The sequence below is a fragment of the Clarias gariepinus genome, chromosome 12 (assembly GCF_024256425.1).
Source record: "Clarias gariepinus isolate MV-2021 ecotype Netherlands chromosome 12, CGAR_prim_01v2, whole genome shotgun sequence".
NCBI classification, from domain to species: domain Eukaryota; kingdom Metazoa; phylum Chordata; class Actinopteri; order Siluriformes; family Clariidae; genus Clarias; species Clarias gariepinus.
The window spans coordinates 4,783,686-4,810,000 of NC_071111.1; the positions used below are offsets into that span (position 1 = coordinate 4,783,686).

At 40.7% G+C, this 26,315-nt stretch overlaps 1 protein-coding gene across 1 annotated transcript in view; it reads left to right on the forward strand.

The window, feature by feature from the left end:
• The window catches only part of sema3c (sema domain, immunoglobulin domain (Ig), short basic domain, secreted, (semaphorin) 3C), a 49,320-nt gene that overhangs the window by 12,944 nt on the left and 10,061 nt on the right, over window positions 1–26,315 (forward strand). The window contains exons 3-6 of the mRNA XM_053508296.1: window positions 19,865–20,025; window positions 21,388–21,450; window positions 21,905–22,024; window positions 25,806–25,896. Coding sequence (XP_053364271.1) covers window positions 19,865–20,025; window positions 21,388–21,450; window positions 21,905–22,024; window positions 25,806–25,896 — 435 coding nt within the window. The remainder of the gene's footprint in view (window positions 1–19,864; window positions 20,026–21,387; window positions 21,451–21,904; window positions 22,025–25,805; window positions 25,897–26,315) is intronic.

A 26,315-nucleotide genomic window follows, 5' to 3' on the forward strand; every position in this document is an offset into this window, starting at 1 on the left:
ATTTTTAGAAATGAGTTAATGTCAGGATTGATGAGGAAGGTATGTTTTTTCTTTGAGGGGAGGTTTACTCCTCTGACTGTTACAAAGTGCTGACGCAAATGTTAAACAAATGAATAAAAAGTCTATGGAAACCCTTTAGAACTTATCGTGATTTGCAGTGCATTTTGGGTAATAATAATAACCCAGAGAACATCCTGGTCAACAGCAAAACAGTGCTCGGTAGTGTGTGTGTGGGTGTGTGTGTGTGTTTTGAATTTGGACTTCTTCCTGATTCTTTATTATATTTGGATTCTGCTTTGAACCCGAGTCTTTGTTATGAGCTTGGCGTTCGTACCCGGATTCATTTCTGGCTCTTTTGTCTTCCACCTCTGTTTAGTTAATAAACACACATCCAAGCTTCCAGCACACTTCTGTGTGTTTTTTTTCCCTTTCCCAGCTCTAACACACCCAGCTCGATCCGACAATGCCCCACTTCTGTTGACTCAGGTGTCAAGTCGAATCTTCAACTTCACACAACCTGAAACCTGAATTCTGGCTCTGAGGTTTAATTTCCTTCTGACTCACCACAAGAACCAGAGCTTTTCAGGTTCTTCTCTCAGGAATGTTTCACTCCAGAAGTTATTCTTGGAGCTTACATTATTCAAGCATTAAACCAAATTCTACTTTAGTTGTCCAAACTGAGGAAGTGGGAAAATGAGTGAGACGGATAATCACGGTGCTGTCGGATTCAAGACGTCTTTATTGTATTAACGATTCTTTACAGCCATCGATGTGGGGTGTGTGCTGTACACGGCCCTGTGAATGAGCTGTAACTAGAGAAACAAAACCGTATTAGCTGTATGAGAACATTAATCTAAACCTGCACTACTGTCAGAGATGCACTTATAGGAAATGAATCAACACATAAAAGAGGTTTTTCTGATTGTACTGGATGTTTTTTAAGGTTTAGTCATGTGACAGCTGTAAAATTAGATTTCTGTAAGACTAATATACTCTGTGCATGTGCATGTGTGTGTGTGTGTGTGTGTGTGTGCTCTCTGCTCTAACACTGTTTCTGTTTTGTCTGGGTGGAAGGTTTGATTCCTTTCTTATTATGTGACTTTCCAGTCATTAAGGCTTTTCCCTATTTTTATTCACATCTCTCTCTCTCTTTCTCTTTCTTTTTCTCTGTCTCTTTCTCTTGCTTTGGTTCTCTCTCTCTCTCCCCCTCCCTCTCTCTCTCTCTCTCTCTCTCTCTCTCTCTCTGTCGTTCTCTGTCTGTTCTTGATGGTGGTTTGGAAAAAAACGTTGTAAAAAGTGCCACGTTTCTTACTCGCTCCGCTGTAAAGTCAGATGAGGCACGTATCCGAAAGGTCACGTTAATGACAGCTTATCAAATCAAGCGTTCAGGGGTGTGCGGCTGTTCCTGGACCTGTTAAAGCTTTTTTTCATTCTTTTATGGATAACATACTGTCCACAGATCAACAATCCTGATTTGGCCGTGTGAATGAAAGGCCATATGTGGAATCTGGAGAAGTGTTCAGAGGAAATGGAAAGATCCAGGAAAGAAGGGAGACGATGATGAACCTCAGGGTCTCATTTCACTGAGTAATTATTAAAACACGCTGCTTACACACACAGAGTGACCAGAGCACGCGCTCGTGTGTATGTGTGTGCCATGACTGACTCAGAAGGGGCTTGTAGAACATACGTTTTAAGCATCGCTTGCTATCCCATCATGGCTTTGGGGTTAGCCTACAACTTAAGTAGTCCAACCAGGGCATGGCTACAGTTTAATCATCCCATCAGTGCGTGGCTACACCGTAATCAGTCCATCAGAGTGTGGCTACAGCTTAATCTGTCCATCAGGGCGTGGCTATGGCATACTCGGTCCATCAGGGCGTGGCTATGGCATACTCGGTCCATCAGGGCGTGGCTACAGCTTAATCTGTCCATCAGGGCATGGCTATGGCATACATGGTCCATCAGGGCGTGGCTATGGCATACTCGGTCCATCAGGGCGTGGCTACAGCATAATTAGTCCATCAGGGTGTGGCTACAGCTTAATCTGTCCATCAGGGCGTGGCTATGGCATACTCGGTCCATCAGGGCGTGGCTATGGCATACTCGGTCCATCAGGGCGTGGCTACAGCATAATCAGTCCATCAGGGTGTGGCTACGGCTTAATCTGTCCATCAGGGCGTGGCTACGGCATACTCGGTCCATCAGGGCGTGGCTATGGCATACTCGGTCCATCAGGGCGTGGCTACAGCATAATCAGTCCATCAGGATGTGGCTACAGCTTAATCTGTCCATCAGGGCGTGGCTACGGCATACTCGGTCCATCAGGGCGTGGCTATGGCATAATCGGTCTATCAGGGCGTGGCTACAGCATAATCAGTCTATCAGGGCGTGGTTATAGCTTAAGCATTCTGTCAGGGCGTGGTTAAGTCTAGTATAATCAGTCCTTCAGGCCATGAGTACAGTTTAATTAGTGAATCAAGGCATGGCTACAGCTTAATCATTCTGTTGATCAGGGTGTGGCTACAGGTTAATCAATTGATCAGGGCGTGGCTACAGGTTAATCAGCCCATGGGGTGTGACTAAAGCATTTCTAAAGATAATAAAGTGATATTAAAGTTATTTTAGATTTTAGAAGCAGCACTGGCTGATTTATGCAGCATGCTAATTCAAATGCTAACTATTAATCCAGATGTCAGCTCCCGGTTTATTTATACACTCGTTTCCTTTACCTTTTAAAGCTTTGGATTTACTTTTTAGTATAATTTAAAGTCCTGCTGTTAATCTTGTTATGCTTTCGCGTTTATGCTCGAAATCATTTTATCGTGTCAAAGAGAGACCTCATGGTTGTAGCAGACGTGTGCCGTATATCTTCCAGCAGGAGGTCTGTGCCATTTTGGAAACTCCTCTCTGCTATAAAAGCGATCTCGAGTCCTTGTGTGGAAATCATTTTGAAGCTTCTGGAGCATTTCCAGATCATAAAAACTGGAGAAAGTGCGCAGCAGTGACTTTCAAGACGGGCAGGTGATTCAGGCGAGGCTCGTGCTTTGGGGGGAGATTTCCCCTGGCTCGTAAAATAAGAAGCGAGTGATGAAGGATAGTGTGAGAAAAGGCACGGAGGTGTCAGGTGGGTCAGCACCTGCTGGAAAATACGTCTAATACGTTCACCTGATCTGTTATAAGCCTTTGATTTGTGTGTCTAGTCCTCATTACCAGGTATTTCACAATACTTTTTTGTTTTGATTATGAATACTTTTTCACTAATGCCTAGTTTATAATTATGTTTATGGACCAAGTTTATTGTTTCCTACCTGTTTTTTTTTTTAAACTACACTATGGTCTACAATTTTTGAGTTTCGCGTCCCTCGTTTACACACTTGCATCCTGCCTCAAACCGCACATTACAGGAATGCGTCAATCCCGATCTTATTAAGCTTAATTGTGCACTGAGTGTTTAATGGCTCTGTCTTCTGGGTGTGACAGCAGTAAAAGTTAATGTCATGCTTCTTATAATATCTGCCCAGACATTTTCGGGTAAGAGTACACTTTAGTAATTTTAGGATTTGTTTGCTGGTTTGGACAGAACTCGATTTCTGAGCTTGAGCAGCAGAGTTTCTCATGTGTGATCTGGATAATGTGCACCAGTTGATCTGTGTTCATGTGCTGTTCTTTACCTCAGAGTGATGGATGCAAGTTTGATACTGTCATTCTGAGCCACACTGAAGCTCAGCCCTCCATTTAACAATCAGCCTGTGCTTGCTTATTGGATCTCTGAAGGTCCATGGATCTATTTATGGATCAGAGCACTGGTTCCTAGAGGTGCCTGATGGTGTCCAGTGATACACTGTGGTGATGTTTGGTGGTGTCCAGTGATACACTGTGATGATGTTTGGTGGTGTCCAGTGATACACTGTGGTGATGTTTGGTGGTGTCCAGTGATACACTGTGGTGATGTTTGGTGGTGTCCAGTGATACACTGTGATGATGTTTGGTGGTGTCCAGTGATACACTGTGGTGATGTTTGGTGGTGTCCAGTGATACACTGTGGTGATTTTTGGTGGTGTCCAGTGATACACAGCGATGATGTTTGGTGGTGTCCAGTGATACACTGTGGTGATGTTTGGTGGTGTCCAGTGATACACTGTGATGATGTTTGGTGGTGTCCAGTGATACACTGTGGTGATGTTTGTTGGTGTCCAGTGATACACTGTGGTGATGTTTGTTGGTGTCCAGTGATACACTGTGGTGATGTTTGGTGGTGTCCAGTGATACACAGTGATGATGTTTGGTGGTGTCCAGTGATACACTGTGATGATGTTTGGTGGTGTCCTGTGATACACTGTGGTGATGTTTGGTGGTGTCCAGTGATACACTGTGGTGATGTTTGGTGGTGTCCAGTGATACACTGTGGTGATGTTTGGTGGTGTCCAGTGATACACTGTGGTGATGTTTGGTGGTGTCCAGTAATACACTGTGATGATGTTTGGTGGTGTCCAGGGATACACTGTGATGATGTTTGGTGGTGTCCAGTGATACACTGTGATGATGTTTGGTGGTGTCCAGTGATACACTGTGGTGATGTTTAGTGGTGTCCAGTGATACACACTGTGGTGATGTTTGGTGGTGTCCAGTGATACACTGTGGTGATGTTTGTTGGTGTCCAGTGATACACTGTGGTGATGTTTGGTGGTGTCCAGTGATACACAGTGATGATGTTTGGTGGTGTCCAGTGATACACTGTGATGATGTTTGGTGGTGTCTAGTGATACACTGTAGTGATGTTTGGTGGTGTCCAGTGATACACTGTGGTGATGTTTGGTGGTGTCCAGTGATACACTGTGGTGATGTTTGGTGGTGTCCAGTGATACACTGTGATGATGTTTGGTGGTGTCCAGGGATACACTGTGATGATGTTTGGTGGTGTCCAGTGATACACTGTGATGATGTTTGGTGGTGTCCAGTGATACACTGTGATGATGTTTGGTGGTGTCTAGGGATACACTGTGATGATGTTTGGTGGTGTCCAGTGATACACACTGGTGATGTTTGGTGGTGTCCAGTGATACACTGTGATGATGTTTGGTGGTGTCCAGGGATACACTGTGATGATGTTTGGTGGTGTCCAGTGATACACACTGGTGATGTTTGATGGTGTCCAGTGATACAGTGTGATGATGTCTGGTGGCATCTAGTGATACACATTATTGCATATTTACGTCTTTATCAATACAAATGTAAAAGTAAAAACTGAACAAAAAGTAAAGTTAATTCTATATCTAAACATTATGCCTAAGGTTTGCTGTGGTTGTTATTTAATAAATGGAAATTTACTGTAACTAATATGAATGCTGGCACACACACATCACTTGCTGTACACTGTAATACAGTATATATATATTATGTGTGTGTGTGTGTGTGGGTCGTTTTGTGTGTGTGTGTGTGTGTGTGTGTGTGTGTGTGGTGTGGTTTGACTCTACATTTCCAGCTGAATCATAAGGTTTACAGCCCCTGAGGTTTGGTTTGCTCCGCACGGTAAAAGCAGCCTTCAAACGCTTTAGAGGAAATTCTTGGCATGTTTTGAAGCCTTGTGATAAAAAAACAAAAACCCAACATCTGATTTTTATCTTAATGATGGTCCAAAGAACTCCAGGCGAGCGTTTATGCAGACCCGGTCGTGGAGAAGGTGAAGCATTCCTCAGATTCCTCGGTGTAGAGGTCCAGTCTCGCCAGCACATTACAGCCCGTCTGAGTGCCGTTCAGCAGATTGCTGTGGATTAGCGATTTATAAGACCAGATTAGAGGCAGCGCAAGAGAATCATTAATGGTCTTGTGTATGGAGAAATGTCCTAATTCTCACCCTGATAGTGTTCTGTATGCATGTAGTTGTTTTTAGTTTTTCGGCTGCTCCTGTCGAGCGGTCTCCACAGCAGATGCCCTCCCTGATGCATCCCTTTAATTCTTCCGGTGATTGGGACTGGGCCCGGGGTTGAGATATTGGCTGGGTATCTAAATGGGCTCTGCTACATGACAGACAAGAAACCCTCAACTGAGAAGTGTTCTTTATGAAATAAAACAATGGATGCACAGGACTTTTATGCTACTTTATACTACTGTATATAGAAAGCCTTAAAGTATTTTTTACTGCTTTCTTTAAACACAAGAGGCTGTCCTGCTTAAAATGAATAATGTCAGTATTTACAATGGGAAAGTTCTGAGTGCTCAGAATCAGGTTAAGCACACGCTTGTGGACTGTATAGACCCTTCATTCTTATAAGTTTTTATAAAATCCTCAAAAGAAAGATATTGTTTATTTTTCATTCACAAGACTACAGTACTAAGCAGTTTAGGCACAAGACTTTATTAGGCGGTTTATAATAACCGTGTTGGAGTTATATTCTGTTATCACATTGGGAATAGAAGAAAAACTATTTAAATCTATGATTATTACTTCATATTTCTTACTAACATCGTTATAGATAATCAGAATCCGAGAGTTGGGCAGTAAAGTGTCGATGCTGGACGTGTTCAACTCCACTAAGCAAAATATTCATTTAAACCTGGAGCGTCTTTGCTCCTTTCCCACAAACTCGCATTGCCTTTTTCTTCCAAAGACAAAGACATATTAGCTATCTTAAAATATTAACTTGTGAAAATAACAACACACAGAACATACTGGAGGAATTTCCAGGTCCCTCGAAACATTCTGGTGATTTTCCTTCTTTCCCTCCAGCTAACCTGATTTATATTTAACAAGCTCGAATTAGGTTGTGATTAGTGTGTTAGTGCAGGAAAAACACAGCTGAGAAACACTGCATACTCATAACACATAACTTAGTAAACAGACAAGTGGTCTAGTGCAAAACAGTTCTGAGAGTAACTTCTGAACTCCCTTTATTTCTCTATATAATGTCCTGCTACACTGATGCACATGTACCAGCGTCAAGGTAGAAGGTTTTCTCAGTATGCTGGAGTCATGATCGGACTGCCTTCCTCACGTCTAAAACGCTGGCCTCCCAGGAACTCCTTTCCTATAATGGGAAAACCTCTAGGTTTGATTAGCAAAGACGTTCTGATTTCACCACCGCACCACCTGCACATTACAGAAACCTGGCTGGCATCCCCGTACAGTCCTGACCTCGCTCCAAGACATTTCCACATGTCTGGACCATTAAAGGAGTTCCTGGAAGGCCAGCAGTTCAGACGTGAAGCAGGCAGTCCTGTCATGGCTGGTTTCTACCTTGATGGTGTCCAAGCACTAGTGAAACGCTGGGATGAGTGCATTAGTGTACTGTAGCAGTTATTCTGCACAATCAAAAGTCCTAGTTTGACTAGTTTGAAGTGCACAGTCTGTCTTTAAACATTAGACGTAAGCAATATTCTGACATTATGTAAGGCATAATTTAAGGCACATGGGGCGGAGTTTGAATAAAACAAAGGCGTGTCTTGGTTTAGTTCTGACCTTGAATTAGGATAAATACTACGTCATGAAATATCACCTCTAACAAGGAAACGGTATTAAGTCCAGCACCACTGTCTGTCAGTCCGACGCCATGCAAAATGAAATTTATGTTCCGGTTGTACAGTATACACAACTCCAGAATTATATTCTAGGTCAAAAAATAGAATACATAATTAAGGCAATAGTAACACATGGCATGATTTAGAAACAGGATGCGAGAGCGATAGAGTTACTAAAGGCAGTCCTGGAGTCGTAGTCATAAATCCAGGGCATAATTCAGAATCTGATTCAAAACACACTGCCAGGATACAGTTATGTAAAAAAACAAGTCATTATGAAAACAAACTCATGAATACTTTGGCACAAAGACACACTCGGGTATGAGTACAGAGGCTAATGAAAATTTTACGTTATCATCATGACATGATATGAACAATCAGCCTCCCTTACACACACACACACACACACACACACACACACACACACTTCTACTCTCCTGGCCTTGTGTGTTAGATGGAAACCATAAACCCTTCCTCAGTGCTCTATTGATTTGTCATGGCTCATCAGGAAGCTGCCGTTCTAGCCGTTTTGACCTGAACACAGCTCAGGAGTGCAGCAGGGACTCCTACCGGTCCTCGCTTTCCAGGCGTCCCATCTCCGTGACCCGATTTGTGGTTTGAGGAAACACAGATGATGTGTTTTTCCATGTGGAAGATGCCAAAAGCCTTAGCAAGAGCTTCCCTGGAGCTCCTGCTTTTAATGCCGAGGGGAAACATTGACTCTGTAAACTGTAATAAGTTGACTTAACTGTAGGACAGACAACAGGAAGAGACATGAGGAAATAATGTTTGTATGCTTTAAGTGTTTCTAAAGGCAGCTCAGGTATCAGCTTTATAAATCAAAACGTTATCTTTAATTATAGACAGCAGAAAAGTCAATGACAGCTCAATGCATCAAGCGATTCAGTGTTCTTGTGTTTCCTTCTGTTGGTTTTGGCATCATGAGTGACTTAGGGATTTGTGTTTAAGGATGTAATTTACTGCTGTGTTACTGTTTACATGCAGTAGTTATACGAGGTGGTATCAAAAAGTTCAGCTCAGATATTGGATATGGATATTAGCTCTGTTTACGAGTTGTTTTAAGACGCCTTTAAAACTGGCAGTAGAATTTGTTACTATCAACGGTCTGTCTCCTGGGGACGAATTCTTGATGCACTATGTTGGAATAGATGATGAGCACACACTCGGTCGAGCTGCGGACCTGCCTGGACATTTTCGGACATGGAGATGACCGACTCTTCCACTGTGAAGACTGTTGCTTCGTCTTAGGGTCGTACCCGTACCACACACCCAAGTTTCGTCAGTGGTAATGATCCCTGACATGTAAGAGGGGTCATCCACGGCACGTGGAGTTTTTGGCAGACTTCGGTGAGATCTTCTGTTCCTGGGTCAGCAGCCTGGGGATGAACTTGGTTGCCAAATTGGTTAGACATTTTTGGGAGGTAAACCCATCGAAGGTCTTCCTGGTCTCTTGTTGTCTTCCATGTGAAGTTTAAATGGCACTTACAGCTCCTCAAACGGCTCATTGCAGCGAACATGCCAATTCATGTCAAATCTCAAAACGTTCTACATTATATACATCTTATCCAGAGCGACTTACATTTTTATCTCATTACACATCTGAGCAGTTGAGGGTTAAGGGCCGCGCTCAAGGGCCCAACAGTGGCAACTTGGTGGTTGTGGGGTTTGAACCTGGGATCTTCTGAACCGTAGTCCAATGCCTTAACCACTGAGCTACCCCTGGCCCTGGGTCTAACTTGTTGTCTGTAATAAAATAACAGACGTGGTAGCGCATGTGGTCAGAATAGCACCAGTTGCACATCTCCTGATGTCTTTTGGCACGCTGACTTATGAAGGTCAGTTCTTCCTGTGACTCTGAGCACAGCCTTGTGCTGCCATCTGTTGGTGTGTTACAGACTACTCTTGAAAACGTTTGATACTAGCTTGTAAAATATATAAAACCAAAAAAGCTAATTTGAGATCCAGATCTTTACTAACTTTCTGAGATACAAATTTCCAAATCAACCCCTTTCAAAAGTGTGTGTGTAACCCGACTCTGAATACCGGGATCTTTCCCTCACGTAAACACTGATGCAACTTTTGGACTGATTCTGAATTTAGCTCAGTGTTATTTTTGTTTTGCTGACCCTCTCATGCACTTCTTTTGCTTGCGTTTTTTGACCTTTGCCACGAATAAGCCTTTAATAAAGCTTCCAACCCGCCGTGTCCTGCCTTTACCTCACACCCTGTAATGTACAGTACGGCCACATGGTGATATATTTGAGGTTGTTAAGCAAACTTTGAATTAGAATCTGTGGTTTTGGCATCAAAAGCCGGGATCTGAGCATGTCGGCTGTAATTACACAGGGTTTGTGATCACATGAGGTATATGTGGGATGTAATACCACTAAGTCTGTGACTGGCTTCAGGACTGGCACGGACCTGGCACGGCCCTAGCACATGACCTTATGCTAACCCTTAGCGAGTGACGGGTCGCTCGTGCTCTGGTTTGTGCTGAGGTTGTGCTCCTGCTGTAGATTGTGTCTTGTGGCTGTCAGGTCGCCTCTGGTGAGGTGTGGCTCTGTAGCTGTATGGAGAGAAAGTGTAGAGTGTGTATGTAGGAAATAAGAGATCACATGACACTTATGTACTCGAAAAAAAAAGGTATTTTACGGAATAAATAGAATGTGTGAGAAGAGATGGTGGGAATGTGGAGAAGGTGAAGGTGGCAGACGCTTGGACGACTCACTCGCTCCATCCTGGTGGTCCAGCATCGTTTTGAGTTACCAACATCGTATCACCTGTCAATCATTCTCTCTCTGTCTCTCTCATATACACTCATTCCCTGTTCTCTGTTTTGTGCATGTGTTTCCTCTCATAAACTCGTACCCTCTCTCATAGACTCGTCCTTTCTCTCTCATACACTCGTCCCCTTTCTCATACACTCATTCCCTCATTGTCTCACCACTTGTTCCCTCTTCTATACACTCGTTCTCTCTCTCATCCATTTGTCCCCTCTCTCATCCACTCGTCCCCTCTCTCATACACTCGTCCCCTCTCTCATCCACTCTGTCCATCTCTCAAACACTCGTTCCCTCTCTCACACACTCATTCCCTCTCTCATAGACTTGTCCCTTTCCTCATACGCTCGTTCCATCTCTCATACACTCGTTCCCTCTTCTATACACTAGTTCCCTCTCTCATCTATTTGTCCCCTCTCTCATCCACTCGTCCATTCTCTCTCATCCACGCTGTCCATCTCTCATACAGTACACTCGTCCTCTCTCTCATACACTCGTTCCCTCTCTCATACACTCTGTCCATCTCTCATACACTCGTTCCCTCTCTTACACACTCATTCCCTCTCTCATACACTTGTCCCTTTCCTCATACACTTGTTCCATCTCTCATACACTCGTTCCCTCTTCTATACATTAGTTCCCTCTCTCGTCTATTTGTTTTATCTTTCATACACTCGCTCCATCTCTCATACACTCGTTCCCTCTCTCATGCAGTCGTCCATTCTCTCTCATACACCTGTTCCCTCTCTCATACACCTGTCGATTTTCTCTTATACACTCTTCCCCTCTCTCATACACTCGTCCTCTCTCTCAAACACTTGTTCCCCCCTCATACACTCGTCCCCTTTTTCATACACTAGTTCCCTCTTTCATACACTGTCCACTTTTTCATACACTCATTTTCCCCCTCTTATACACTCGTCCCCTTTGCATACACTCGTTCCCTCTCTCATACACTCGTTTCCTCTCTCCACCACGCTGGTTTTCTTTCTCCCTGAATCTCACTCAATTTTCCATTAAAAAATTTTTCTTATGGTGTTTTTTTTAGTTACCGCAGTTGGGTTTAGAGTGTTTGTGTGTGTGTGTGTGTGTGTGTGTGTGTAAGTTGCCTGGGCAGAAGTGTAGTACCATAGACTATGTGTAACATCTCCTACACACACACACACACACACACACACACACACACACACACACACACACACACACAGAGACTGTATTGAGCGTGTGTGTTCATGTGAAAACACATTAAGTCCAGTCTGGTGGTGTGTGTCTGAGGTTTAAAGTCGCTTGTCTTGTTAGCGTGACCTTCTCAATCTTCAAAGAAAACAGGAATCTAGGGTTTCTTAAGAACCTGCTCTGAGACTGACGGCTCGACTCCGCTCACCTGTTACTCATGGCGATGAAAGGAGATGAATGGGCTTTGTGTGAAAGGCACACAGGCTTCATTAGCATAACAGCTTTTCATTGGCAGCCAGTGGGCCGGGCCGTCTGTAATAAAAAAACTACACAAGCCCTTTAAAATATACGCAGCTCGTCTCTGATGAACTGGAAATATGCAGAGGGACTGGGACGGAAACAGCACTTTCTGATTGTAAAGGTAATGTTTTTAACATTAATGTTCATATACATTGTTACATAAAGATGATTAGTGATCGTGGGGCTTCTGCCCTTATTGCCCCGGCTCTCTCACTGCCTTGTGTGTCCCGCTTTAGTCTTCAATCCTTATATGGTCACTATTTCCTGCTTCTGGTTGCTCTGTTGGTATAGTGGATAAATACCCAATGCCTTGGTAGTTTATCTGTCTTACCTGATACTCTGTTGCCATGGTAATTAATTTGTCTAACCTCTTGCTTGATACCTTGATGCCATGGGAATTGATTAGTTGAAGCTGCTACATGATACTCTGTTTCTATGGAAAAGAATTCATTGAAGTTCTTATTTGATACCCAGTTGCCATGGTAATTAATTTGTCAAGGCTATTACTTGATACCCAGTTGCCATGGTAATTAATTCATTGAAGCTCTTATTTGATACCCTGTTGCCATGGCAGTTACTTTATCTCACCTGGTCCTTGATACCCTGTCACCATATTCATTCATTTGTCTCACCAGTTGCTTGATGCCTTGTTGCTATGATAATTAATTCTCTCTTCTTTCTTGTGTCTTGACGTTAATAACTAGATCACGCAGCTTGTTCTGTTAGAGGGAAACTCTAACTCATAAACTCCTCTGTCCTGAAGACGTCAGAAATCATAAACTCACAGCTGACTGTTCCAGAGCGCTGACACTGGAGACTCCTTCCTCACATCACATAAACGTCTTTTAAAGAAAGAAGCGATTGCAAACAATTTGTATCCGTTTATTATCAGTGGATCGTGCGCTGTGCACGTCCTCGCGATCCGAGCTGTTGCTATAGAAACCATACCAGATTAATACAGACCTGTGATCTGCGGCCTCAGAGTGAATACAGTAGCTCTCCCATGAGGGGCTGTAAAGTGCTTCAGTCTGGCGTGGAGCTAATGAATTGGGATCAGTGGGATGAGTGATCTGCCTCCGGACCGCTGGCATGCCGAGAGCTAAACTCCATCCAGCTTCTCTCAGCCTCGCCCTCGTTACACCACACAGCTGCTGTTGATCTGTTTTACAGTCTCAGCATCGCCATTGAAACTCCTTATATAGCGAGTGGAGCGGTGTCCAGCGTGCAGAGACTTATCTCATCAGAAAAACACTGATATACTATCTGCGTGTTTTGGTACTGTAAGGTTCCTCAAAGGAACAGCTGGAGAACACACAAGCACAGGATGTACGCTGAGATGGGTTTCACGACGAAAATGACGAACTCAGCGAAAACTAGTTACTTTTTACATTTGTTTAAATAAAAACCTAAACAAACAATCAGTGTGGAAGAACTTTGGTAAAGGTTTGGGTGATTAAAACATGTTCTCTAAAGACATGGTTCTGAAAGTCAGATGTGTGAAGCGTACGCTGGAGTTCTCTCTATCCAGCTGCTGTGGAAGAATTTAACCATTAGCTTATAACAGTAATTAATAACAATTAATAGTTAATAATACATCAGTCTTTGTTTTTTTTGACACTTGAAAATCTGAACCTTTCTGACTCCAGGTAACATGCTTAATAAATAAATAAACCAACAAATAAATATGTTACGGAGAGTCTGTAAAAATAAACAAATTATGCATAATTCCCCAAAAAAATATTTTAAGCAACACTTTACAAATGTCACATGTTGAAAAATGGTAAAAATTACATAAGATTGATTTTAAAGTTAAATAAACAAGTTAAATAAATAAGATTGAAAAAAGATTGTAATACAAAAATTATATATAAATATATAAGGAAAGACTTTCACCTGGTTTGACTTGAACATACACTGTATAGATACAGTGGAACCTTGGATTGTGAGCGTAATTTATTCCAGAAGAGTGCTATATATCAAAACAATTCGTATATCAAAGAGAATTTCTCCATAAGAAATAATGGAAACTCATATGATTTGTTCAGCAACCCAAAAATATTCATATTAAAATAATTACTACCAAATACAAAGTAAAAATAAAACAACTTAACCTGCACTTTACCTTTAAAAAGAATTGTGGCTATAGTAAGACGGAAGAAGAGAGGAGGGGGGCTACTGTGTAGGATGACTTTCACACACACACACAAACACACACACACACACACACACACACACACACACAAACACTTAACCTTGTTCTTCTCTGAGGCTGTTGTTGCAGTACAATTACTAAAGAACAGTCACTACAGTTGGTGGGAGATGATTACCCACAATCCCACAACGCAAAAGAAAGAAGAACCTTCGGCTCAGTTGTGATCACGTGACGCTCGGCAGACAAATCACATGTGTACTGCAGTAGTTGTATATCAAGACCTCGCTCGTTTATCAAGTTAAAATTCATTTTAAAAATTTGCTTTTGGAAGTTACTACAGCCTTTACTGTGTATATAAAACTAATTGTTCCCTTATTGTACATATTTATATATATAATTTTAGAATAGTTTTTTTAAATAATTTTTTAAATTTTGTTAATTTTTATTTACATTATTTTCATTCTATTTTAACATTTATTGTGTGTCTTTATTTATTTATTTATTTTTAAAGATTATGAGTCAAGAAAATCTGTACTGGTGGAAAGGTGGGCTCTCATTTATTTATTTATTTATTTATTTATTTAGTAGTTACATTTAAGATTAAAATTTTATTTACTATTTTTCAAATTATTTCTTTACTTTTAAAAAATGTATGAATTTATTTTTACAATTTCTCTATACTTTTATAACTTTAAAAGGTTTGACAGCCCCTGGTGTAAAACATACATTTAAAAAATCTAAAACTTTAAATTTATTTGATTACATTTTATATTTATTTTTTTAGGAATGTTATTAGAGTTTATTAGATTTTACAGGAGGAGAGCTTCATGTGTCGGACTGAGGAACGCCCTTGTCCTGAGGCCAGCTATGAACAGTGCTATGTGTGTGAAGTGATCCAAAATCCAAAATGTGTGTGTGTGTGTGTGTGTGTGTGCGGATTGTCTCTAATACTGCGCTGATTCCTGGAAGGGGGACGAGTGACAAACAGTGGTCTCTGGCACCAGCTCTGTGCCTGATCTCAGTGCTGAGGAACGCGGTAAATAAACCCACATGTGCTGGCACCAGTCCAGGGATTTTATTCAGAAGAAAACAGAGATGAATTAAAACCCTGAGGGTGTATTCCAGAGTGTTAGGTCTAGTCTTCGTTATCTGGGGTTTAATTTCGATGGGACTTGGATGTTTATTTGTTTTCAGGGAAAGTCTAGAGGAGAGCGTGCCAGTTTTCCACTCAGTGTTCCGCCTCGACGCTCCTACTGACACTCCAGCGTCTCTGATCTATCAGCGGGAGCAGAAGAGACGGAGACACGCTTGTCTGCGGATCATCTGTCGGGCAGTATGGAAGAAATAAAGCTCTGAATGAAAAGTGTTAAAGTCACGAAGTTGATTACGTCCCGGTGTGGTTTATTCCTCTTCCATCAAACTGTTCTCACTTACGTTACAGCAGCTTTGAACACTCGGTCCCTCATCTGCTTCTCCTGTCATCATGAACTCATAAGGCTTTTCACATTAGGGCTCTAGGATTGTCTGGAACAATCTGGAACCGTCTGCATGTGGGCCACAGTACAGCGTACTCGGCCTGATTAGAGAAAATAACGCTAATCTAGTATCTAATAATCTTTTATTTCCAGTGCACTAATGTAAAACCTTCACGTGTTCTTCAGCTCTTCATATATGTATATATATATTCATATTCTTTTGAATTGTAAATATGTCACTTAACCTTATTTTATTTTTATAAACATTATAACATTTGTGATTTTGTACCAGCATGGTATTGATCCAGGTGTTAACTTGCATCCAAAAAGACTCATTTACACATTTATCCAAAGTGACTTGCACTTTTTTTTAACCTCTTTATACACCTGCACAGTTGAGGATTAAGAGCCTTGCTGAAGGACACAATAGGAACAACTTGATGGTGGTGGGATTTGAACCTGGGACCTTCTGAACTGTAGCCCAATACCTTAACCACTGAGCTACCTCTGACCCCAGTCATATGTGTTTGTGCGTAAAAAAAAAATGTGTTAAGAGGGTCAGAATGCAGTGATGATGTTCTGTAGAGATGGGCAAGAACACAAATAAAAGTAAAAGCAGAGATGCTCTAGGGCAAATATTACTAAAGTAAAAGTAATAAAAGTATTTACTTAAGTATCAGATGTATATGGGCCGTATTACCTCACATGGGGCTTTTTTAACTGTACTGTAAATCTCTCTCTTTCCCTCTCTCTCTCTCATTCTCGTGTTTCATTATTTGTTGTGTCTTGAAGTCATGCATGTACACATAATAGTCAGAAGGTGGCGTAAGTCCGACACACCCACTACTGTCAGGTTGTGAGGCGCCATGCAGAAATGTAAAAAGTACAGATATTTGCCGTATTCTTGAATGGAGTAAAAGTAAAAAGTATCAGTTAATAAAATTACTCCAGTAAAGTACAGATACGTGAACTATGTACAGTACTTAAATACAGTAATTACAATAACACAGCTATATCAGTTACAGGAACGTCACTGTGTTTTTCTGTAGCAAAGCATTATGGGTAAATCATTTCTCCAAAAATCAGAGACTCCTCAGGATTCACCTGGAAAAATCTTTTTTAAACAAATAAAACACGGAAACATGAGCATCTTCTTCTTTGTCTTTCGGCTGTTCCCTTTCAGATGTCACCACAGTGAATCATCTGCCTCCATCTAACCCTATCCTCTGCATCCTCTTCTCTCACACCAACTAACTTCATGTCCTCTCTCACTGCATCCATAAATCTCCTCTTTGGTCTTCCTCTAGACCTCCTGCCTGGCAGTTCCAACCTCAGCATCCTTCTACCGATATATTCACCATCTCTCCTCTGAACATGTCCAAACCACCTCAATCTGGCCTCTCTGACTTTATCTCCAAAACATCTAACGTGGGTTGTCCCTCTGATAAACTCATTCTTGATCCTATCCATCCTCGTCACTCTCAAAGAGAACCTCAACATCTTCAGCTCTGCTACCTCCAACTCTGCCTCCTGTCTTTTCTTCAGTGCCACTGTCTCTAAGCCGTAGAGCATCGCTGGTCTCACCACTGTCCTGTACACCTTTCCTTTCATTCTCGCTGATACTCTTTTATCGCACAACACACCTGACACTTTTCTCCACCCATTCCAACCTGCCTGTACCCGCCTCTTCACCTCCTTTCCACACTCTCCGTTGCTCTGGACCGTTGACCCTAAGTCCAAATTTAAAATCCTGCACCTTCTTTACCTCTGCTCCCTGTAGCCTCACCGATCCTCCTGGGTCCCTCTCATTTACACACATGTATTCCGTCTTGCTGCGGCTAACCTTCATTCCTCTGCTTTCCAGAGCATACCTCCACCTCTCCAAATTTTCCTCCACCTGTTCCCTGCTCTCGCTACAGAGCACAATGTCATCTGCAAACATCATAGTCCATGGAGACTGCTGTCTTACCTCATTTATCATCCTGAGCATGATATTGGATTAACCACACAAATCTAACCTGAACCAAGTGTAGTTTGTTTGTAGTCTGTATTACTACTACAGCGCTGTGGAATTCTGGGTAAACAGATTAAAAACAGTGTGTGAGCGCTGATACAGTGGAGGCAGAGTTTATGTGGCATTTATGGAAGGAGTCTCCAGTGTCGGAGGTTTGCAGCAGTCAGAGTACTGTGACTATTTAACAATAACCCACACACTGTGTCCTTTTACTGAAGAACACACACTTCACCCGAAGCGGTTGGATTTGCCGAGTGTTACGCAGCATGTAAATGTAAGTGTAGCATGAATATTCATGAGCTTGGCTGAGGGTCAATGGGACGCCGCAGGACCTGAGTGTCTCTATACAATGTGTAGAGCGCCTCGACACGCCGAGGACAGATAAACACCCCAATAAACCGAATCTGTTCTGCTTAAGAATGGAGCACGTCTAGACGTCTGGACGTCTCCACAAAGTTCCCTGTGTGACAAGAATACACAGATACACATATACTGTATGTCCACGTTATTAAATAGACTAATGTTTGAGGACGTTCCTTAAATCTGTGTCCACACATTTTTAGACAAAACAGTGATAGAGTGTGAGATGATGATGATGATGATGATGATGAAGATGAAGATGATGATGTTGTCCTGCTCACAGCGGGGGATTGAAAAATTCATAAAGAAAAGACGAGGACATTAAAAAAAGCACAACTATTTAGTTTTTTCCTCAGACCCCGCCCACTGGCATGTACCTTTGTGTGTGTGTGTGTGTGTGTGTGTGTGTGTGTGTGTGTAAATGGGTGTCTTGTTTGGTACACAGTGATTTGTAAAAGCTGTAGGAGTGGTGGGAAAAAAAATCCATTAACTTCATTACAAAGTCTAAAGCACTGAAAGAGCCACTTGTCCCTTTTCATCTCTTTTTCTTTTCCTCCTCTTCAACCACCATCCTCATCATCTTCATCTCTCCTCTTCTTCTCCATCTCTCCATCTCCTCCTCTCAATCTCTCCTCCCACTCTTCTTAATCTCTCTTCCTCTCCACCTCCTCATCTCCTTTCCTATTTCCTTCTCTGTCCCTGATTAATAAAAGGATGGATGGAACATGGTGCAGGTTATAGTGTAGTGTAAGAGAGAGAGAGAGAGAGAGAGAGAGAGTGAGGACCGCTTTATGTGTTGCGGTGTGACGCTCCGACGGAAAAGAGAGAGACGATTTAGAGCAGAGGTGTGTAATGGAAGTGTGTGTGTGTGTGTGTGTGTGTGTGTGTGTGTGTGTGTGTGTGTTATAATGTGTATACTGTAATTGAGTGGTGTAGGAGTAAAAAATGTTAGGGGTTAAAATGTTAATTTTAGTGTATTTGTGTGTGAGGGCGGGGTCAGAGAGGGGGCATGTACAACAACAACAACAACAACAACAACAACAACAACAGAGAAAGACAGACAGACAGATACAATGTAATTAGAATGGATAAATTAATACAAAATAATTTAACATTTTAAACATATGTACAGATAAACAAACAAATAAAAACATTTGGGTAAAAAAGATGTTTTAAATAAATTATTTCTTAAAATACTACTGTCTAGGGGTAGCTCAGTGGTTAAGGCATTGGACTACGGTTCGGAAGATCCCAGGTTCAAACCCCACAACCACCAAGTTGCCACTGTTGGGCCCTTGAGCAAGGCCCTTAACCTTCAACTGCTCAGAGATAAAAATGTAAGTCGCTCTGTATAAGAGCGTCTGCCAAATGCCTAAATGTAAATGTAATTGATAAATAATCAAATAAATACAATGTAAATTAATCAATGAATGAACATTAAGCATTGTAAAAAAATGAGTGCAAAAGCATTTATGAATGTAAAGATAGAATTTAAACAAATTAATTTACCCATGAACAAACAAATACATGGAATGGAACATTTTCAGCACCTTGTTAACACTGATGCTTACCATACTCAGTAGGATAAACCAAACAAACAAACAAATAAACAAAAAGATGCAATTAAATTAACTAATTAAAATAAATAAAAAATAGTTAAATAAATAAATAGATAAATGAACAAAGAAATGTATAAAAAAGATTAATAAAAAGTATTAATGGATGACAAACAGAAACATATATATATATAAAACAAATATTAATAAATTAACAAATGATAGCAGATAAATACAACTATAAATGTTTTTAAAATAGATGAATACATTAATAAATAACTAAACAAATAAATATTACAGATATAAATGAATAGGTGAATAAACAGATGTTCCAGTGTGAGTGCTGTGTAACAGTCCGAGGTAACGCTGTAACTATACGTCCCACATCTTCAGGACAGAGGAGTTTACAGCCTCGTGTAAATAATTTTAAGCCTCAGCCAGCGAGTGCTGGTGCGAATGCTGCCGTGTAATAGTTACAGATTATAACTGCGTTATCTTATTTCGTGTTTCAGAGCTGCAGACGAGTCAGTCGTTCGAGTTCTACACGCTGGCGGAGAAGCAGATGGACTACAGGATCCTGTATGTGGATGAAGATCAGGACCGGATGTATGTGGGCTGTAAAGATCATCTCCTCTCCATGGACATCAACAACATCACTCAGGGAACACTGAAGGTCTGTAACATCAGCAGAAGAACATTTAGCTCCATAGACTTAGCATTATCACTGTGAGTAAGACTGCCCCTAGTGGTCAATACATGCAACATGTAATATCAGAGGCTCACTGCGGAAGGATCTGACTGGGCAGGGAGGGGTGTCAGTCACAGTTAGCTACTGTGACAAAGCCCTTTGTACATGATAAAACCATAAAATGTCATCAAATGATGAAAAAATAAGGAGTTGTTACTATAAGCTAATTAAGCTAATTAGCTGCTCATGTAAAGTTGATTGAATGAAGTTAGCTAAAGTTTGGTAAAATTAGAAAAAGATACATAAAGCACACTGTATGTTTGCTAAAGTTAGGTAAAGTTAACAAAAATTAGGTAAAGTTAACCTAATTTAGCTAAACCTACCTAAAGTTCGGTTAAATTATTTCAAATTAGATAAAGTTAGCTCAAGTTAGGCAAATATAACTTAAGTTAGGTAAAATCAGGTAAAGTTACCTTAAATTGGGTAAAGCTAGATCAAGTTAGTTACGGTGAGGTTAAGTTAGCTTCTGTTAGTTAAAGTTAGCTTAAGTTGTTTATGGTGAGGTAAAGTTAGCTTTTGTTAGTAAAAGTTAGCTTCAGTTATTTACGATGAGGTAAAGTTAGCTTAAGTTATTTACGAGTAGGTAAAGTTAGCTTCTGTTAGGTAAAGTTAGCTTAAGTTATTTACGATGAGGTAAAGTTAGCTTTTGTTAGTTAAAGTTAGCTTAAGTTATTTACGATGAGGTAAAGTTAGCTTCTGTTAGTTAAAGTTAGCTTAAGTTATTTACGATGACAAAGTTCGCTTCTGTTAGTTAAAGTTAGCTTAAGTTTTTTACGATGAGAAAAATTTAGCTTCTGTTAGTTAAAGTTAGCTTGAGTTATTTATGGTAAGGTAAAGTTAGCTTCTGTTAGTTAAAGTTAGCTTAAGTTATTTACGGTGAGGTAAAGTTAGCTTCTGTTAGTTAAAGTTAGCTTAAGTTATTTACGGTGAGGTAAAGTTAGCTTCTGTTAGTTAAAGTTAGCTTAAGTTATTTATGGTGAGGTAAAGTTAGCTTCTGTTAGTTAAAGTTAGCATAAGTTATTTATGGTGAGGTAAAGTTAGCTTCTGTTAGTTAAAGTTAGCTTCAGTTCCTTTTTTAACTGTACTGTAGGCAAAGTTAGTTGAATTAGATGAAGAACTTATTGTGTGTTGTAACATTATGGACAGAGTTGTAAAATACCACAAACACACACAAATGTAATTATGTACACACAGATTTAAAGGTATTTCGGTGTAAAAGTCCTCTGATGTAAATGCTCCATATTAAAGGGAATGGTTCCTGCTCGTCTCTCGCTCTTCCTCACACAGATACACTGGCCCGCGTCCAGCACAAAGATCGAGGAGTGTCAGATGGCTGGCAAAGATCCAACTGTAAGCATGAATGTTGGTTTATCTATTGTAATATAGGGTGTGTGTGTGTGTGTGTGTGTGTGTGTGTGTGTAGCAGGAGGTCGTGCTCTCTCTCTGTCGCTCGTTTTGATTGTTTATAATTTGTAAAATGAAGTGGTGTGTAGGAGTGGAGTAACGCTCTCATCCTCTCAGAAAACTAAAACTCTACTGTAATCACACACACACACACATACCCACACACACACACGCACTAATGTGTCTGTGAGGAATGTTAATGACAGCCCGTACATATGAACCTGACGGCTCCATCACCTCAGTAATGATCACATCCTCACTCTAACACGGCCGCATTCACACATCACGTACAGGTTAGAGTGGGAGGAGAGACAGAGAGAACCAGTAAGTTGTTGTGTTTAAGTAAGTCATGTAGGAGTAAAAAACATTTGTGTGTGTGTGTGTGTGTGTGTGTGTGCAGCATGGCTGTGGAAACTTCCTGCGAGTGATTCAGCCCTATAACAGAACTCACCTGTTCATCTGCGGCAGTGGAGCCTACAGCCCTGTGTGTGCGTACGTCAACCGCGGCCGACGCCCACAGGTGACACACACACACACACACACACACAAACACACACACTGCCCACTATACAGTAATAGATACACTAGATGTTACATAGGAACGAACTCCACATGCTTCGCCACATTTGTGCAAATGATTCTGTACAGCTGTCTGCTGTTTCCTACATTATCAGTGCATCAAAACGAGGTCTACTTCATGTTAAATTATGATTTTTTTAATGAAATCTTAAAGCAGTAGTTCATTATACTTTATCAGTAGTGTATCAACACCACCACCAGCTGAACGGAACAGCATCGAAGACCATTTATACCCCAGTAAAGCGGTCACACCCAGGGCTCACCCATGCCCATTGGGACCAAAGGTCAGCGCGTCCGGTCCGATCCCACAGAACAGCCAATACAGCACAAATTGCTAAAAAAACGTCAGCGCTGGCTGTAATAGAAAAGCACCAGGACACCCAGTGTACCACAGCCTGTCACGGACAGGGGCAAAAAGCCCAAGGCCCCAGATCCCAATCTGATCAAGCACCCATGAGATGCGCCGGACAAACACCTCTGATCCATGGAGGCCCCACCCCACAACCCACAGCTCCCAAAAGATCTGCTGCCAATGTATTGGTGCCAGACAACACAACATCCCCCAGGAGGTCCTGTGGAGCTACACCCTGAGGGTCCAGAGCCGCCCCAGTGGTACAAGGCAAAAGTAAAACCAACCAAGGTGTCTGGACACACAGTATGAGTGCAGATCAATCCCTGCTCTTCGTTATCACCCGGATGAGGATGGGTTCCATGTTGAGTCTGGTTCCTCTCAAGGTTTCTTCTTATTGCCATCTCAGGGAGTTTGTCCTTACCACCATCGTCCTCAGCTCGCTCATCAGGGACAATCTGAGCATTATGATTTATACACATTTCCATAATTTTATTTGGATTTTGTGAAACAGATTTAAGACATTTTTAAAAGTGCTATATAAATGAAATTGAATTGAATGTTAAAAGTATTAAGGGTATGGTTGATGTCATTACATGCAAAATGGTTGACCCAGCTGTCATAATCCATCAAACATATCTTCTGAATATCCCTCTTAAACATTTTTCTGTAACTGAATTGATGAGCTGCTCTCAAGTGAATCCTGACTATAAAATATCCGGCTGACCCGGATTCGTTATGTACAGTAACAACATCTCAGCAGATGTCTGCAAAGGATGGATAGGACAAAAAAAATTGTCTCAGTTCCGACAGACTGGAAAGTCAGGAGGTGTAGAACAACAGTAATACCTGAGGAATTAATTTCTAATTTAGTTTTGTTGCTCTTTGCTGTAAAACAGTCTTGTTTTTTTTTCTTTTCTCTATCACATCATCTGTATAATCAGCAAAAAGCTGTGAACCTTCAATCAGTCATTAAATCTTAGCTGTGGTTGACGAGCTTGTCCACAAACAATGACAGAAGGACTTGTCGCTCTGTCTGCACTGAGACAAATCTTCACTCTGAGGTGGTCCTGAGCACAGGCTCTCTCTCTCACACTGGATAGGTGAGGAACCAGGAAACAAACATCACCTGGTCTTCATCTGATCTTAAGCTGTCCGGTGAGTCCTGAAGAAAAGAGGAGAAGGGAAGAGAAGGAAAGAACGGATACTTGATTTTACACAAGCCACATTAAACAATAAAACCAGTGTGTAAGAGAATAAATAAGATGAAAAGTTTGTGATCACTTTCTAACTTCATGGTCGCTCTTGATCTTTATTTCTCATCATGATGGAGCTTGATGGGTTTTACAAACGCTCTCGACACAATACTGTTCTTGTAGGAACTGATCCAGAACATCTGACCTTCACGTCTTAAAATAACAACTGACTGTTACTGTTTCTACATAATTACCTAATTCCATTTGTGTTAGTTCATAGTTTTGAAATCTCCAGTATTGTTGTTGAATGTAGAAAATAATTCACTAAACAAAAACAAAGAAATTTGCAACTGACCCCAAACATTCGTGCGGTAGTGTAGATGAAATGAAGATGAATTGACAAGCAAAACAGAAGAGGAGAGTAAATATAAATAAAGGAAGTAAAAGGAGAAGTGAGATTAGGAGAATAAAATAATAAAATAAGAAATCACAGGACAACATAAATAAGAAAAAAAATGATGGAAGAAAATCGAAAGGGAAGAAAACAGTTTTTTTCTTTGAAAGAGTAAATGAAAAATCTAATGGGGATCTCTCCGTCTGTTTTGCTCTTAATCATTTGTCTTTTGTTTGAAAGGAACGCTGCTCTGTTTAATCTCTCTCTTTCTCTCTCTCTTCATATCCATCTTAGGACTCTAAACTTAAAACAGGCAGAAAAATGTGTGTCATGGCCACAAAGACAAAAACATTGTGTGTGTGTGTGTGTGTGTGTGTGTGTATAAAACACACAATTTAGAATTTTTGAAGACCAGCGCGCATCCTGTAGTTTACTTTAATGCAACCCTGACCTGCACTGATGGATTGTGGGTAGACGTATCCCTCCATCTTCTCCTCTAATGTAACAGATGAGAATTAGAATGTCAGTGTAAATCTCTCTGATCTACTCTACTGAACGTGGAACTTACTTTTACATGACATGCTAGCTAGCTTTGTGATTTGTCTAAGGAGATCTGACAGTGAATCAAAAACATAAGTTATTGTGGTGAACATTTCTTTAATAGTCTTAAAATCATTATGAAGAGTGTAAGGTAGCATGTGAGTGTACTTTAATTTCTCTTTACGTTCACACTAGCTAGCAATAACCCATGAATAATGGGTTATAGGAATGTTATACATGCATTATGGAAATATTCATGTTTCCATGGATCATAGGAATGCACATGCATTATAGGGATGTTACAGGTACAGTATAGGAATTTTTACAGATGCTTTAAAAAATTATTACAGATGTGATATGGGGATGTTACAGATGTGATATAGGAATGTTACAGATGTGAGTTACAAATGTGATATAGGAATGTTACAGATGTGATATAGGAATGTTACAGATGTGAGTTACAAATGTGATATAGGAATGTTACAGATGTGAGTTACAAATGTGAGTTACAAAAGGTGTGTTATAGAAATGTTACAGATATGATATAGGAATGTTAAAGATGTGATCTAGGAATGTTACGGATGTGATGTAGGAATGTTACAGGTGTGTTATAGAAATGTTACAGATATGATATAGGAATGTTAAAGATGTGATATAGAAATGTTAAAGATGTGATATAGAAATGTTAAAGATGTGATATAGAAATGTTACAGATGTGATATAGGAAGGTTACAGATGTGATATAGGAAGGTTACAGATGTGATATAGGAAGGTTACAGATGTGATATAGGAATGTTAAAGATGTGTTATAGGAATGTTACAGATGTGATATAGGAATGTTAAAGATGTGATCTAGGAATGTTACGGATGTGATGTAGGAATGTTACAGGTGTGTTATAGAAATGTTACAGATGTGATATAGAAATGTTACAGATGTGATATAGGAAGGTTAAAGATGTGATATAGGAATGTTACAGATGTGATATAGGAATGTTAAAGATGTGATATAGGAATGTTACAGATGTGATGTAGAAATGTTACACATGTGTTAAAGGAATGTTACAGATGTGATATAGGAATGTTACAGATGTGATACACTGTAGGAATGTTACAGATATGATATAGGGATGTTACAGATGTGATATAGGAATGTTACAGGTGTTTTATAGGAACGTTACAGATGTTACAGATGTGATATAGGAACGTTACAGATGTGATATACGTATGTTTTGTGTTTCTGTAGGAGAAAGTGTTTCACGTCTCCTCAAAGTCAGAGTCGGGAAAAGGACGCTGCTCTTTTAACCCGCAAGTCAACACTGTCTCTGTTATGCTGAGTAAGTGCGCACGCACACATACACACACACACACACACACACACACACACACACACACACACACACACACCCTGGTGTCTGCTTTTGCAGTATGTCACGTTACTATGCACATATGCCAGCATTTGCTAAACATCATATACATACACACACACACACACACACATACTTTCAACATATATTACATCATATAAACATACCCACTGACTCATGCCTGATCTTGCATATGGTCCATCAAGAACACAAACATATTGTACATCACATAAACACATTTGCACGTACACACACACACACACACACACACACACACACACACACACACACACACTAATTGATGACGCAACTAAAGACAGATGGCAAGATAAACAGAAAGACAAGATATGGATAAATTTCAATAAATATAGTCACATTTTGATGTTCTA